Source organism: Oncorhynchus mykiss, chromosome 2 (assembly GCF_057628025.1).
Source record: "Oncorhynchus mykiss isolate SJ-2025 chromosome 2, ASM5762802v1, whole genome shotgun sequence".
NCBI lineage: Eukaryota > Metazoa > Chordata > Actinopteri > Salmoniformes > Salmonidae > Oncorhynchus > Oncorhynchus mykiss.
In genome coordinates, this window is record NC_143023.1 from 35,933,018 (window position 1) to 35,949,904 (window position 16,887).

At 40.8% G+C, this 16,887-nt stretch overlaps 1 protein-coding gene across 4 annotated transcripts in view; it reads left to right on the forward strand.

The window, feature by feature from the left end:
* LOC110488866 (mannosyl-oligosaccharide 1,2-alpha-mannosidase IC) overlaps positions 1-16,887 on the forward strand; it is a 226,044-nt gene that overhangs the window by 158,688 nt on the left and 50,469 nt on the right. For all 4 annotated transcript variants that reach the window (XM_036947408.2, XM_090198519.1, XM_090198536.1 and 1 more), the window contains exon 4: positions 8,337-8,417. In XM_036947408.2, coding sequence (XP_036803303.1) covers positions 8,337-8,417 — 81 coding nt within the window. The remainder of the gene's footprint in view (positions 1-8,336; positions 8,418-16,887) is intronic.

Consider the following 16,887-nt stretch of genomic DNA (forward strand, 5'->3'; position numbering starts at 1 on the left):
TTACACTACCATTCAAAAGTTTGGGGTCACTTAGAAATGTCCTTGTTTTTGAAAGAAAAGCACATTAAAATAACATAAAATTGATCAGAAATACAGTATAGACATTGTTAATGTTGTAAATGACTATTGTAGCTGGAAACGGCCGATTCTTTTAAATGGAATATCTACATAGACGTAGATACATAGACGAGGCTCATTATCAGCAACCATCACTCCTGTGTTCCAATGGCACGTTGTGTTAGCTAATCCAAGTTTAGCATTTTACAAGGCTAATTGATCATTGGAATAACCTTTCCTTCTGAAACTCGTCAGTCTATTCTTGTTCTGAGAAATGAAGGCTATTACATGCGAGAAATTGCCAAGAAACTGAAGATCTTGTACAACGCTGTGTTCTACTCCCTTCACAGAACAGTGCAAGCTGGCTATAACAAGAATATAAAGAGGAGTGAGAGACCCTGGTGCACAACTGAGCAAGTACATTAGAGTGTCTAGTTTGAGAAACCTCACAAGTTCTCAACTGGCAGCTTCATTAAATAGTACCCGCAAAACACCAGTCTCAACATCAACAGTGAAGAGGCGACACCGGGATGCTGGTCTTCTATGCCGAGTGGCAAAGAAAAAGCTAAATCTCAGACTGGCCCAATAAAAAAAAAAGATTAAGATGGGCAAAAGAACACAGACACTGGGTTACCTCTCTACTGTTGATGTTGTTTTGCGGGTACTATTTAATGAAGCTGCAAGAAAATGTCTAAGTGACCCCAAACTTTTGAACGGTAGTGTCCACATTGGATCCATGTTCTGTTGTGTAGCTACATTATTGGTCAGCTGCTTTATGAAATAACCCAATTGCGTTTGGAATGTGCAGCGAGGGACAAAGAGACCTACTCGACATGACCATATAAAACCAATCCGAGATTAGGGCTGTTGCGGTGAGTTTTATCGCCACACCAGCAGTCATGAGTCATGACCACAGTAAAATCCTATGGGACCATTGAGTCACGGTAATCTCCATTTATGCACTGTGGACATGCGTTGGTAAGTAGTATCCAACTGGCTAATGACCATCAGGTCCTAATGGCCTGGTACTCAGGGCTCTGTTGACCCTCTAACCACTCTGACATCAATGCAAATGCCATCGGAAATCACATCAAACACTTTCCATCAAAACAGTTTGTGCTTTTAAAACTCACCTCACTGTGATTGATCCATTTGAGGGAAGAAGTTCAACAGCAGTTTGAAACTGAATGGAAAACATGGCCATTGTGGATGTTGTTTCAAAGCCGAACACAACAAATGGACAGTGCTTTCTAAAGTGATGATTCATTCAAAACGAAATAGATTACGCATAGGCCTATTATGAGCCCGAACCCGAACAAAAAAATGTAATTAAAGTAATGATTGTGCCGTTATACAATACATAGCCTACCACATATTACGCTTGGCAGATACATTTTTTTTTTAAACTATATCTTTGGTGTTAAATTGGTCTACCCTAAATGTAACAAATTCAGAGTTAGCCTACGAATGTGTATTTGATTTTAAATAGCCAAGTAATCTGGCATTTTTTATATTAATAGACTGACACATTACATTCAGCTACAGAATATCTTGCCACTGTGCGTTTCCATCTCCTCCCGTCTCTCCTTCATTCCTTTCTCCAGGTGCAGAGAGAGGGGCTGTCAACAGTTACTATCAATGTTCCGGAACAGATTTCACTTGGTTTCCCAAATTAAGCACTGGGTAGCTGCAGGAACAGGGTTGGAGAGCTCATGGCATACAGAGTTTCTGCTTAATATCACCTGTCACACCGAGAAATAACCAGAGTAGCCTACCCGACATGACATGACATGACATGAGTGAAAACACCGGCAGGAAAGTGTGCCTCCATTCGCTATTTGAGTGAATATTACATATATTTTTTTAAATCTTGCCCCTGTTCCTGCCTAATTGATAATGAGCAGTTCTACATCAAAACTAATTTGACATATTAGTAAAGACAAGATTAAATTGAGAATAGTCTGATGGGTGAAAATATGATCACTTCATGAGAAAACAGTGAGTGCTGCCTGAGGCAAGGAACTTTCTCAAATCGTCAATAGCCTTAGTCGCATCATACATCCCATGTAAACTCAGCAAAAAAAGAAACGTCCCTTTTTCAGGACCCTGTCTTTCAAAGATAAATCGTAAAAATCCAAATAACTTCACAGATCTTCATTGTAAAGGGTTTAACCTTTCTGATCTCCCCATCCCGGATCCGGGATCGTGAATACAGACTCAAGCTCATTACCATAACGCAACGTTAACTATTCATGAAAATCGCAAATGAAATGAAATAAATATGCTAGCTCTCAAGCTTAGCCTTTTGTTAACAACACTGTCATCTCAGATTTTCAAAATATGCTTCTCAACCATTGCAAAACAAGCATTTGTGTAACAGTATTGATGGCTAACGTAGCATTTAGCATTAGCATTCAGCTGGCAACATTTACACAAAAAAACAGAAAAGCATTCAAAAAAATAATTTACCTTTGAAGAACTTCAGATGTTTTCAATGAGGAGACTCTCAGATAGCAAATGTTCAGTTTTTCCTGAAAGATTATTTGTTTAGGACAAATCGCTCCGTTTTCTGCGTCACGTTTAGCTATGAAAAAACCCCTGTATCCAGGATTGTGTAAATCTATCAGCAAGCTCATTAGCATAACACAACGTTAACTATTTATGAAAATCGCAAATGAAATGAAATAAATATGCCATCTCTCAAGCTTAGCCTTTTGTAAACAACACTGTCATCTCAGATTTTCAAAATATGCTTCTCAACCATAGGAAAACAATCATTTGTGTAAAAGTAGCTAGCTAGAGTTAGCATTAGCGTTAGCATCCAGCACGCAACATTAACAAAAACATAAAAGCCTTCAAATAAAATCATTTACCTTTGAAGAACTTCTGATGTTTTCAATGAGGATACTCTCAGTTAGATAGCAGATGCTCAGTTTTTCCAAAAAGATTCCTTGTGTATTAGAAATAGCTCCGTTTTATACATCACATTTGGCTACCAAAAAAAATCCATAAATTCAGTCCTCAAAACGCAAACTTTTTTCCAAATTAACTCCATAATATCGACTGAAAACATGGCAAACGTTGTTTAGAATCAATCATCAAGGTGTTTTTCACATATCTCTTCATTGATACATTGTTCTTGGACACATGCTTTCTCCCCTGAATCAAATGGTAAAGTAGAAGCAGCTGGCAATTGCGCACCGAATTCGACGCAGGACACCAGGCGGACACTTGGAAAATGTAGTCTCTTATGGTCAATCTTCCAATGATATGCCTACAAATACGTCACAATGCTGCTAAGACCTTGGGCGAACGACAGAAAGTGTAGGCTCATTCGTTGCGCAATCACAGCCATATAAGGAGAGAATGGAAAACAGAGCTTCAGAAATTCTGCTAATTCCTGGGTGATGCATCATCTTGGTTTCGCCTGTAGAATGAGTTCTGGGGCACTTACAGACAAAATCTTTGCAGATTCTGAAACTTCAGAGTGTTTGCTTTCCAAAAGAATATGCATAGTCGAGCATCTTTTCGTGACAAAATATCGCGCTTAAAACGGGAACGTTTTTTATCCAAAAAGGAAATAGCGCCCCTAGAGCTCTAACAGGTTAAACACTGTTTCCAATGTTTGTTCAATGAACCATAAACAATTAATGAACTTGCACCTGTGGAACAGTCGTTAAGACACTAGCAGCTTACAGAAGGTAGGCAATTAAGGTCACAGTTATGAAAACTTAGGACACTAAAGAGGCCTTTCTACTGACTCTGAAAAACACCAAAAGAAAGATGCCCAGGGTCCCTGCTCATTTGCGTGAACGTGCATTAGGCATGCTGCATGGAGGCATGAGGACTGCAAATGTGGCCAGGGCAATAAATTGCAATGTCCGTACTGTGAGACGCCTAAGACAGCGCTACATGGAGACAGGACGGACAGCTGATCGTCCTCGCAGTGGCAGACCACATGTAACAACATCTGTACAGGATCGGTACATCCGAACATCATACCTGCGGGACAGGTACAGGATGGCAACAACAACTGCCGAGTTACACCAGGAACGCACAATCCCTCCATCAGTGCTCAGACTGTCCACAATAGGCTGAGAGAGGCTGGACTGAGGGCTTGTAGGCCTGTTGTAAGGCAGGTCCTCACCAGACATCACCGGCAACAATGTCACCTATGGGCACAAACCCACCGTCGCTGGACCAGACAGGACTGGCAAATAGTGCTCTTCACTGACGAGTCACGGTTTCGTCTCACCAGGGGTGATGGATGGTTTTGTGTTTATCGTCAAAGGAATGAGCATTACACCGAGGCCTGTACTCTGGAGTGGGATCAATTTGGAGGTGGAGGGTCCGTCATGGTCTGGGGCAGTGTGTCACAGCATCATCGGACATCGGTCATTGCAGGCAATCTCAACGCTGTGTGTTACAGGCAAGACATTCTCCTCCCTCATGTGGTACCCTTCCTGCAGGCTCATCCTGCAATGACCCTGCAGCATGACAATGCCACTAGCCATACTGCTCGTTCTGTGCGTGATTTCCTGCAAGACAGGAATGTCAGTGTTCTGCCATGGCCAGCGAAGAGCCCGGATCTCAATCCCATTGAGCATGTCTGGGACCTGTTGAATCGGAGGGTGAATGCTAGGGCCATTCCCCCCAGAAATGTCAGGGAACTTGCAGGTTCCTTGGTGGAAAAGTGGGGTACCATCTCACAGCAAGAACTGTCAAATCTGGTGCATTCCATGAGGAGGAGATGCACTGCAGTACTTAATGCAGCTGGTGGCCACACCAAATACTGACTACAACTTTTGAATTTAAGACCCCACCTTTGTTCAGGGACACATTATTCAATTTTTATTAGTCACATGTCTGTGGAACTTGTTCAGTTTATGTCTCAGTTGTTGAATCTTGTCATGCTCATAGAAATACTTACACATGTTAAGTTTGCTGAAAATAAACGCAGTTGACAGTGTTCGGAGGTTTCTTTTTTGATTTCTAAGGCATTCTAAGGTTTGTATCATTCACAACTAAAGTTGCCAAATAACTCTAGATCTAGAGTATACTGTAGGTCCTGTTTCAAGTAATTACTTTTATGCTCAACATAGCCACTTCATACAGTGTGCGCAATCTTGCTCCGGAATGGGAAAAATATCCTTTCTATTTAATTCAGCTAAGTTCAATTATATTCTTCTTACTATGAATTCATGCAACCTAATCATATAATATAAAATAATGGCACTGGGCTTATAAGCATATCTGGTCTGCTAAATGAACAAGCCTACTGCCTATGGCATGGCACATAGCCAGATAACATACAGTAGGCCAACTCACATTCTGTTCTTCTGAAATACATTTTCTTCATATCATAATGTTTCTATTGACCTGCTTAAAATAAATCATGCATGTATTGTGATGGTGTATATTCAGTTGATTTATTAGACTTTTTTATATATATATATATATATATATATATATATATTTATATATATATATATATTTATATATATATATATATATATATATATATTTATATATATATATATATATATAAAAATATATATATATATATATATATATATATATATATATATTTTTATATTTATATATATTTTTATATATATATATATATATATATAAAAATATATATAAATATAAAAATATATATATATATATATATATATATATATATATATATATATATATATATATATTTTAAAGGCGCGCGCATCAGCGGCTTGTATGTGTGGCGGCCTGGAGACGCCAAACGGGTTTATGTTGATTAACAATCAATTACCGTGAGACCGGCAGTCTTTTGCATGACATTAACCGGCTGACCAAATTTGTATGACACAGCCCGATCCCAGACGAATCATTTATTTGAATAGTGCATCTCCTTCTATATACAGTATGTACAGTACCGGAGGTGGGGGTGCTCTTACAATAGAGCGAGGATCACAAGCAGAAAGGTCTTCTGGGTGGCATAAACCGAGGCAGTTAGAGCTGGCGTGTTAACTCTGACAGCCCTGTGTTGTCGTCTAATTAGACGCACTGCTGAGCAGAGGGAGGAGAGAAAGGCAGGGAATGATAAACAACAGGCGTGCTTTTATTCCTTCTTTCACCTGAGTTTATTTTCCACTCTGCACAGCACTGGAAAAGTGGAGTAATTAGATATGCACACATTGCTTTTTATTTATTCCCGTGAAAAGCCTTCTGGGGAGACTTTGGATTTATTTGTTTTTTATTGTTTCTCCCATGACAATACTGTATGTGTGTGATGCTGAGATTTAATCACACTTTTTTTTTTCAGTTGAAGTGGTTACCGTGGGTTTTAGCGTTGAGCTTTCCCAAGGCGATCTGCTTTGTTTGCAGTGGAGAGTGTGTGGTCTTGGAACGCAGATGCAAGACCTAATAATTCCCTGTGATGCAAATTAACAGTGTTATATTGGGAAATATATGACTGGAAAACATCTGGCAGAACAAATAGCAAATTAGGCACAAAAATGGATTTTAATGAAATGTTTTTGAAAGGCTTGTATAATAGAATTTCGTTATCAATGGACCCAATCAGCATCGAAGCCTCTGGAATAAGCCACTCATACTAAATGAACTTTCATGAGACGTTTGAAGAGTGGCTTGTATTTGGTAGCATGAGTCAGATCAGTTGAACCGTAGTCACCGTTACATTCCCCTCATTGTACCTTATGGCTGTCCTTGCCAAAGTGCCACCATCACTGGTGACAAATTAAAAGTCTGTCCCTAATAACCACCATTTTAGGTCCATTATAGAGCAGCCACTCCTCTACGGGTTGGTAAGACGCCTCTGCTGGGTCACCATGGCAGAGGATTGGCAGTTTGTCTTACAGAATTGAACTGGTTAAACTGTCTTGAAAGAAAAGTGGCCAACTTCTCAGTCAGAAATTAGCCCGGTAGTCATTACCTAATAATTACAAAGTGTAAGACTACAATTGAACAACTTTGTAGAATGTCAAAACTGTAACACTGATCTCTTGAAAACGTTTTAAAAGTACATGACTTTACTTTGTGAGTTTCTCATACAGTGTGCACAAATGTATGGTGGAAAACGATAGAGTTGGGAGGATGCCAGAGAAAGTCGCTCCACATCTTTACTCAGGTTCTAGATTGGATGTAATTACCCTCTCCAGTAGCACCCAATTACACTTTCCTTATCGTGGCTTCTTGAGATGGCAATTTCCTTCTTGAGGGGTCTCCAAGTCAATAAGCACCATCGTCACCTCAACCTCGGGCGAGAATGAGTGCCTGTAATTATGGTGACATACCGCCATCTCATTCAGGGACACGTGTTAGTGCTTAACACCTCTTAACTTAATTCCCATAACATATGGAGCAGTGGCGCTGATAAACTCTGTCTGACGTTGGCGAACAGCAAATCGCTCCAGGAGCTATAATAATAGATTTGACAGAGCACTAATTGCACTCTGAGATGGTGTATTCCGACAGCTTAATCTTAACCCAGTTGCACCATCCTGTCCTGGATAGTTGTGTTGAACCAGACATAACAGGAGATGGAAAAGGAAAGCCTAGCACCGTTTCGCCACTTTCAAATCCTGGAACTCACAACAAAGAGAATAGGAAAGACCGCGATGTGATGAGAAAACACGAAAAAGAGTTAAGAGTGGAGAGTCGTCAATGAACTAGACGGTGTATATTTTCTAAGGCTGCCAGAGGAGAATCGACAGTCTCCCCGTGGTTCGAAACATCCTTAGACATGAGTGAGTAAAATGCAGTGAACATTATCGCAAGCCTTTGACTCTCTTTCCCTGGCTTTATTGAAATATTCCTTTCTAGAGTCTTTATTTAACGTATATAAATGGAATCTTATAGGGCTATGGATGGGAAGCATTACTAGTTCTAAGATGGTGCAAGCCTACTCTCTAGCTAACTGCTACTGTATAACACTATGCATAACTCCATTGTTTTCAATGGGCAACACGTTGGCCATTCATTTGTATCACCTTCATCACGGTGAAGAGATCTTCACATATGGATTTCTGACATGTTTCTTTGGCTCAAAAGCGCAAACATCAAAATGTCATTCATTATTATTGCTCAATTAAATATTGAGGTTTATTCATTATTGATTATGTTTTTAAACTCTATATCGCCACACGGCTGATTGGTTGGTCGTTGCCATGCGACTGTTGATAGAAATACGAGTCATTTTGACTAGTCATTTATGAGATTGGGCTGTGTCCTGAACGGGGGAATTCCAACTCTGATACGGTGTGATCTCTCTCTTACAGAACGGCGAGGCTTCTCTCTTCGAGGTGAATATCCGCTACGTCGGTGGGCTGCTCTCTGCCTACTACCTGACGGGAGAGGAGGTAAGATTCATCAATGTCTATTATTCCCCTCCATGCAGGAACAACATGTCTCTTCCTTTATTATTGAGATTTGACCCTGCGGTTTGAATGGTGAAGAAGTTGTGTGGAATAATGTTGCAAATTCATAAAACACACACACACACACACACACACACACACACACACACACACACACACACACACACACACACACACAGGGAAACAGGACTTCTCATCACATAGACACAGTGTATAAAACATTACTCAGCTCACAACTCCCACATGCCCTTTTCCCAGCATGACCACATGACTGTCACAGACATACAGTGCAGACACACATCTGCACTCACCCACATGTGATCCTCTGCATTACCAATCTATTATTACCAATGTAATATGAACAGAGTGGAGGTCAAGCATGCGATTATAAAATAGCATCTGCCCAAGCATGGTACATGACATGATGCTCTAGGCTGCTCAGATGAAGTGGGGACAATCCATGCGGATGCCAAATTAATGGAAAACAAATCCAGTGACATATGAGTCGGCTTAATGGATATTGATTTGGAGGCTGAGTTAGTCAGGGAGAGAAAGCACAACATTGCTCTTCGGTGGAATGTTCATGAAATATGAATATATGTGGAAAAAAACAGCGTGTAAAATCAATATTGTCAAATTATATCACCATACAGCCCACATAGCACTAAGCTCAGTTTAGATTTTTGGTGTGGATGCCTGTTGCTTAAGCTTAAATTCAACAACTGTCATCATTGTTTATACCCATTGCAATTATTAATGGTTTTACTTCTTATAGTAAATTGCTCTTTGAAAGGGCATGCAGTGTAAATGTTCAAATTAATCAAAAGTTGGCAAACAAATTGTCTGTTTGCCTAGGAAGCTTTCCTCATATCTTCCTTCATTTCTCTCTCGTGTTTTTGCGATGAGGATAGAATCTGATTAGACGTTGTCAAATGCACTTTAAATTCACCTTGTGAAATGCAAATGTGATCAGATGAGTAAAATTGCTATAGGCAGCCCTTACATCCAGCCCTTAAATCCCTTCTCATAGTCTGTCACTCCTCAAGCTACATTAGAGATCACACTGGCATTTGTGTTTGTTTTCTGTGCCATTTCTCGCTGCTGTAAGTTCATATTAGGACATACTGTACAAGGTAACTGCCAATCAGTAGAGGCTCATCAGAGGAGAACGGGGAGGACCATCCTTCTCAGTGATTTTCAGATGTTACATTTTTTTTAACATTTAAAAAGTTATCCTTTTTAGATAAAACAACACTAAATATAATCACTACACCAAATAATTGATTAAAACATACTATTTTGAAATGAAAGGCCTACAGTAGCCTCAACAGCACTCTGTAGGGTAGCACCATGGTGTAGGGCAGCTAACTCTGGGTACATTGACTTCAATACAAAACTTAGGAGGCTCATGGTTCTCACCCCCTTTCATAGACTTACACAGTAATTATGACAACTTCCAGAGGACATCCTCCACCCTATCACAGCTCTTGCAGCATGAATTGACATGTTGTCCACCCAATCAAAGGATCAGAGAATGAATCTAGTACTGAAAGCATAAGATACAGCTAGCTAGCACTGCAGTGCATAACATGTGTTGAGTAGTTGACTCAAAGAGAGAGAAAGAAAATAGTTGAATAGTTTTTAACAAATACATTTATTCCTAAATGAAGGAGAAGCAAGAGAGCGAGAGAGAGATATTTCATAAAAATTTTTTCACTTTCAGTTTCCCTTACTAAGATAGCAAATGCAGCTCGCTGGTTTAGCTATATTAGCTAGCTGGCTATGACTATCCAACACAACACTGGAACTCCTCCAAGTCAAGGTAAATTGGTTTTACAAATGTATTGCCACCGGGGCCCGCCGGTGTAAGTGCTAAACTGCTTACCAACTGTACACTGTAACGTTACTGCATGATTGTAGCAGGTTTACTAACATGTTAGTTCTATTAGCTATGTTGACTATGACAATACTTTTGCTAATATGGTGACAATGATGTAGGCTGCGTGTAGCAGTTATGATTTGGTTTGGAAAGGTTTTTTCGCTTGGTCACGTACAGCTGATGTGTTGTGCATTGACGCCCACAAGCGACGAAGGGAAAAGATGACAGGACGAGAGCGCATAGATGCGAGAAGGAATACAACGTGGCTTTTATGAAAGTGAACTGTGTTTGCTTGTGATCAGGGGTGTATTCATTCTGACTATACTGTTGAAAAATGTTTCTGAAATGGAACAAAATGGATATAAACATACCTAAATTTGTCCAATAGAAACTCTCGTTTGCAACTGTTGGACTAATGACAAGAGTGTGCAAGGCGGTATTGAATGTGTCACTGTCTGTCCATGCCTCCTCAAATTTTTCTCTCGACCTGTGTGCACCTTCGTTGTAAACTTTCATTCATAGGCTAGGTTATTGCAACCTCATGATGGGCATAGGAACATTTTGAGTATCATGTAATAGCCTAAACCTATCACTGTTACATTGAACTGGGTGAATGGAATATGAATGACAATCAGCTAATATAATGTAATAGAAATAAGGCCATGCTCATAGAAAAAATCTTAAACATCACTGACGTCCACTGCTGCCAATATAAAGGAAACACCAACATATTGTCTCAAGAAGGTTTTGGGCCACCATGAGCCAGAACAGCTTCAACGCATCTTGGCATAGATTCTACAAGTGTCTGGAACTCCATTGGAGGGACGTGACACCATTCTTCCACCAGAAATTCCATCATTTGACGTTTTGTTGATGGTGGTGGAATGCACTGTCTCAGGCGCCGCTCCATAATCTCTCGTAAGTGTTAAGATCTGGTGACTGAGGCAAATGGTTTACATTGTTTTCATGCTCATCAAACCATTCGGTGGCCACTCGAGCCCTGTGGATGGGGGCATTGTTAACCATCGCCATGGTAGCCAAAATAATGGCCTGCCCAGCATTTTTATACATGACGACACTTATTAACTCAGGAAACACACTTGTGTGGAAACAGCTGCGTTCAATATGCTTTGTATCCCTCATTAACTCAAGTGTTTCCATTATTTTGGCAGTTACCTCTACATGCTACGTCTTGTAATATTAAGTCCTAATTTGGACATCATACAGTTGAGTGAAGTACAGAAGTGTGTTCTCCCTCACATTCTTCGTTTGAGGTTGTGTAGTGCTTTTGTGTTACGGTGTGCCATCCCATTACACACTGCCTGGCCCACGACGGGTCTCCTGGAGCGATATTTATTTGATCTGTCTCCAACCGCCACCCCTCTTCTCCTGCTTTTCCCTCCACACATGATAAGAGGCAAATTGAGCCACTTTTTCCTGGAAGTTAGCAGGGAACGTAAATCACTTTAGACAGTGAACAGGGGCGATCCGTACAGGTGTGTGTGTGTGTGTGTGTGTGTACCAGGGTTTCCGTTCCCCCCCCCCCAAAAAAAAATGAAAAGCCAATCACTAAAATTGCCGCTGGCCAATCCCATTGCGAAATAATGTGTTTTAGCATATTCATTGATTGAAATAACAGTCGATGTAGCACGAGAGATGTTGTGGCAGCTCAAACAACTGTTTGTTGCTACTGGAGTGAAACATGTGCTTTCATAAACACAGTCATTGCACAACAATTCTAAAGGCAATTGAGTGTAAAAAAACAAAAACAAAAAAAGAAAACAATGGCCACGATTAAAAAGAGATACTATTTTTATTTATCAACTGGTAATCGAAGCAGGCTCCCTATTCGCCATTTAAGTGCATAGGCAACTAGGCAGGCTTCAGTACGTCACACACCACTTTGCAATGAGAAAACAGATACTTCATTGTTTGGAACTTGAACATTTGACTATATATTATGAGGAATATCTTACCATGCTTCAAAGTAGCCTAGCCAAAATCCAACTAAATTATTTTATGAAGACTTCCATATACTATTGAAACCAGTAGTTATTGGTTTTCAAAATCAACTTTCTTGCATTGTCCATTAGCCAAATGCACAATCCTAATCATATTAGCAACCCCTTCTAGTTGTTGCATGTTTAGATCTTACCTCATTTCCTAACGGATATTTTCATCTCTGTCACATGAAACAGCTCACCATGGCGTTTTCCTGCTTAATTGCATAACGGAAGGAACATTAGCGCATAGCGGCATTGCTGCGTTTATAATTTGAAGAAATACTTGTTTATCAACAATGTATGCTTAACGTTCGGATCCATGCATGAACCTTATTGCTTTTTAACGTTTTGTTTTGTTTTTAATGTAGCCTAGGCATACTGGTTGTATGAATTTGGAATCTATCGTCCCACAACTGTCCCAGAATCTGTTTGGAAAAGGCTATTCTTTCTAGCACAGAATGACATCTAACCAGTAGAATAGGTCAACTTTTCTACAATGGGGGATATAGTAGATTGACATAGGCTATTGATTTTGCTGGGCGTTTACTTGTCTTGTTGACTGAGGAAAAGTAAATGTGGGCAGTTATTCTAACATAGGCGCTGCGTGGGTTTGAAGTTTGGGGAAGCTAATAGTCACCATAAAAATGCATCTTCATATTAAAGCATTCCATGCATCCTCACATTTGCAGACTTAAGTAAGAGAGCCTACTATTCCCAATGTGATGATTCGATCGGATAGTCAAGATTTAGGCTACTCTAAGCCACTATGCGCTGCATTGAATAGTCTTTTTTGAGAACAGTAATCGGAGTGCAGTGCATATATAACTCGATTACTGTTCTCAGAAGGTACTATTTTATGCTGTGCATAGTGGCTTAGAGTAGGCCTAGGCTATATCAGATCGCCTACATTTCTTGTCCTTTGCACAGGGAAATGTTGACCTTTCACAAACACATTTCATGCAATTCTCCTACACTTTATGTGACTGGAGACAGTAGAATCCTTTTGATACGACAAAAATGACAGGGTAGCCAACTCTCCTCACAATGACAAACAGATCAATAAAAATATCCATATGTGAGGCCTACGAAAAGCAGAGACAAATTCAATATGACGTCCATCTAACCTGGAGGAGAAAATGATTGTCCTAGAAAACAAAAACAAAGTGTCATTGACCCAATGATAAAGACAGTGAATTATGCACACTCATCGGGAATACGGCAGATGTTCTCCGCTAGTGGGCTCAATTAAGTTCCAATTTTTTACAACTAAAAGACAAACAGTTTTTCCACAATGATATTTGTACATTTTGGAGATATGCTTGCCTGGGCCGCTCTGCTTTTCACTGACAGTCGCAACTCAACAATCATCTATTTGGTTTTTGCCGCGCACTCTTCCAAAATTGAATGCCCTATGCAATTTTTTTAAATTAAAGAAGCTAATGATCCTCTGTGGCCAAATCATTTCTTTCTGTAGTAGCCTATTTTGAATGATTTTATTTATTTCTATATAGATAGTAGTTAGCTAATAAGGCTATATCATTTTGGCAATTTAATTCAATTTACTTCTGGGAAAGATTAGCTTCCCCTATCCTTATGGACGTTCTGCCGATGTATTCTAACGTCTACAAATTGCTCATCAGAATTCGGTAAGAATGACGCACGCCATTGCATCCGAGTTGAATGTTCTGTTAAGATCATTTTATTTCTGTCATTCTGAGAACCGTGGGTTGAAATCCCAATTATGTTATTCAACCAGTGCATATGGATCCAGTACATTTCTTAAATGTCCAGGAAATGAAATTGCTGCCGGTCAAATGTCCGCTGCAACATGTCCCTAATGGAAACCCTGGTGTGTACATAAACTCAGCAAAAAAAGAAACATCTTTTTACACATAACATGTGTAAATATTTGTATGAACATAACAAGATACATAAACTGAACAAGTTCCACAGACATGTGACTAACAGAAATGGAATAATGTGTCCCTGAACAAAGGTGGGGGCAAAATCAAAAGTTGTGGTCAGTATCTGGTGTGGCCACCAGCTGCATTAAGTATTGCAGTGCATCTCCTCCTCATGGAATGCACCAGATTTGACAGTTATTGCTGTGAGGTGTTACTCCACTCTTCCACCAAGGCACCTGCAAGTTCCTGGACATTTCTGGGTGGAATGGCCCTAGCCTTCACCCTCCGATCCAACAGGTCCCAGACGTGCTCAATGGGATTGAGATCCGGGCTCTTCGCTGGCCATGGCAGAACACTGACATTCCTGTCTTGCAGGAAATCACGCACAGAACGAGCAGTATGGCTGGTGGCATTGTCATGCTGCAGGGTCATGTCAGGATGAGCCTGCAGGAAGGGTATCACATGAGGGAGGAGGATGTCTTGCTTGTAACACACAACGTTGAGATTGCCTGCAATGACAACAAGCTGAGTCCAATGATGCTGTGACACACCGCCCCAGACCATGCTTGACCCTCCACCTCCAAATCGACCTCCAAACCCGCTCCAGAGTACAGGCCTCGGTGTAATGCTCATTGCTTCGACGATAAATGCGTATCTGACCATCACCCCTGGGCAAAATTGCGATTTGTCAGTGAAGAGCACTTTTTGCCAGTCCTGTCTGGTCCAGCGACGGTAGGTTTGTGCCCATAGGCGACGTTGTTGCCGGTGATGTCTGGTGAAGACCTGCCTCACAACAGGCCTGCAAGCCCTCAGTCCAGCCTCTCTCAGCCTATTGCGGAGGACGATCAGCTATCCGTCCTGTCTCCCTATAGCGCTGTATTTGGTGTCTCACAGTACAGACATTGCAATGTATTGCCCTGGCCACATCTGCAGTCCTCGTGCCTCCTTGCAGCATGCCTAAGGCACGTTGCCGCAGATGAGCAGGGACCCTGGGCATCTTTCTTTTGGTGTTTTTTAGAGTCAGTAGAAAGGCCTCTTTAGTGTCCTAAGTTTTCATAACTGTGACCTTAATTGCCTACCGTCTGTAAGCTGTTAGTGTCTAAACGACCGTTCCAGAGGTGCATGTTCATTAATTGTTTATGGTTCATTGAACAAGTATGGGAAACAGTGTTTAAACCCTTTACAATGAAGATCTGTGAAGTTTTCTGGATTTTTACGAATTCTCTTTGAAAGACAGGGTCCTGAAAAAGGGACGTTACTTTTTTTTCAGAGTTTATTATGGGACAGCAGAACCAGTTTCACTGGAAGACATTCTGCAGCCCCTGATGGTAAATTGATGTTGGAGAACAATGATGACTCTTTGTGGGATTGAGGTGGAGAAGTGAGAAGTGTTTAGATTAGGTCAGAGTAACGCCCTAACCATGAATAGTGCTGTTGGTATGATTGTGTCTGTTGCTGGGCAGATAGAGACCCATGGGGATCCTTGGCTTACAGTTAAACCACCGCTCCAGGTTAAGTACCTGGAATAAAGGGCTCTCTCTGGTCAGCGCTCTAACCACAATGCTGAATCGTTGTTTTCTGTTACATGCTGTTTCACTCAGGTTGCTCTGTTCGTATACTGATGAACACTCTTAGAAAAAACCTGTTTATTTTGCCAGAATTTCTGTGGAGCACATTTTTCTCACCACTCCCCACCCCACCACACCACACCCCACCACACCACACCCCACCATATAAATAAACAACAAACGTCAATTCATTACATTTTCATCTCTCTAAGAGAGCCAATACGTACATTTACTCAATAAAATGTTATTTTTCAAATCATCTTTTTATATTGTCCCATAAAATAAATCGGTCATACTTTACTTGGATAGTCCAGATTTTTGTATCTGTAGATGGTCTACAGATGGTCATACTGTCAACAAACTATATGTTGCTAAGCAACTGCTTGTTAAGGTTCGGGTTAGAATAAGGGTTAAGGTTAGGGTTAGGATTAGGTTTAGAATAAGGGTTAGGGTAAGGGTTAAGGTCAGGGCTAGGGTATGAATTAAGTTTATGGTTAGGATAAAGGTTAAGGTTACGGTTAAAGCTAGGGTTTGGGTTAGTAGATATTTGAAATGTTACTAAAATGTTGGCAACTCCACTGCAATTCTCCAGCAACCCACTAGGGGTCGCAACCCCGACTTTGAATACCACTGCTCTAGCAGGAGTAGGCTGTGAACGGGAGGGAGATAATTCAGTTAACCTTGTGTGAAAATTGAGGTGAGCAGAGTGGAGGAAAGGCAAGCAGGCAGCAGGAGCAGAGGCAGTGGCAGCCATGAGAGGAAGTGGGGAGGGAAGTACATTAATTTGTTCAGGAGAGAGAGAGAGTGTGTGAGAGAGAGATATTAGATAGAGAAAGAGATGAAAAGAGAGCAAGAGATGGAAAGAGAGAGCAAGAGGGAGACAGAGAGAGATAGAAAGGGAGAGGACAGAGGGGAAAGAGCATTCATATGCCCTTGAAGTAGACAGGTGCTGATTAAGAGTCTTCTCCACCTCTCCTGGTTCACTGACCTAGTGTCAGTTTCTTCCTGTGCCAGTCGGGGCTCCACGTCAGTGGTGTCACAGGAGAATAGGTCCCCCAGCCTCCAGTCCTGTGAGTGTCAATGAATTACCACAATTTC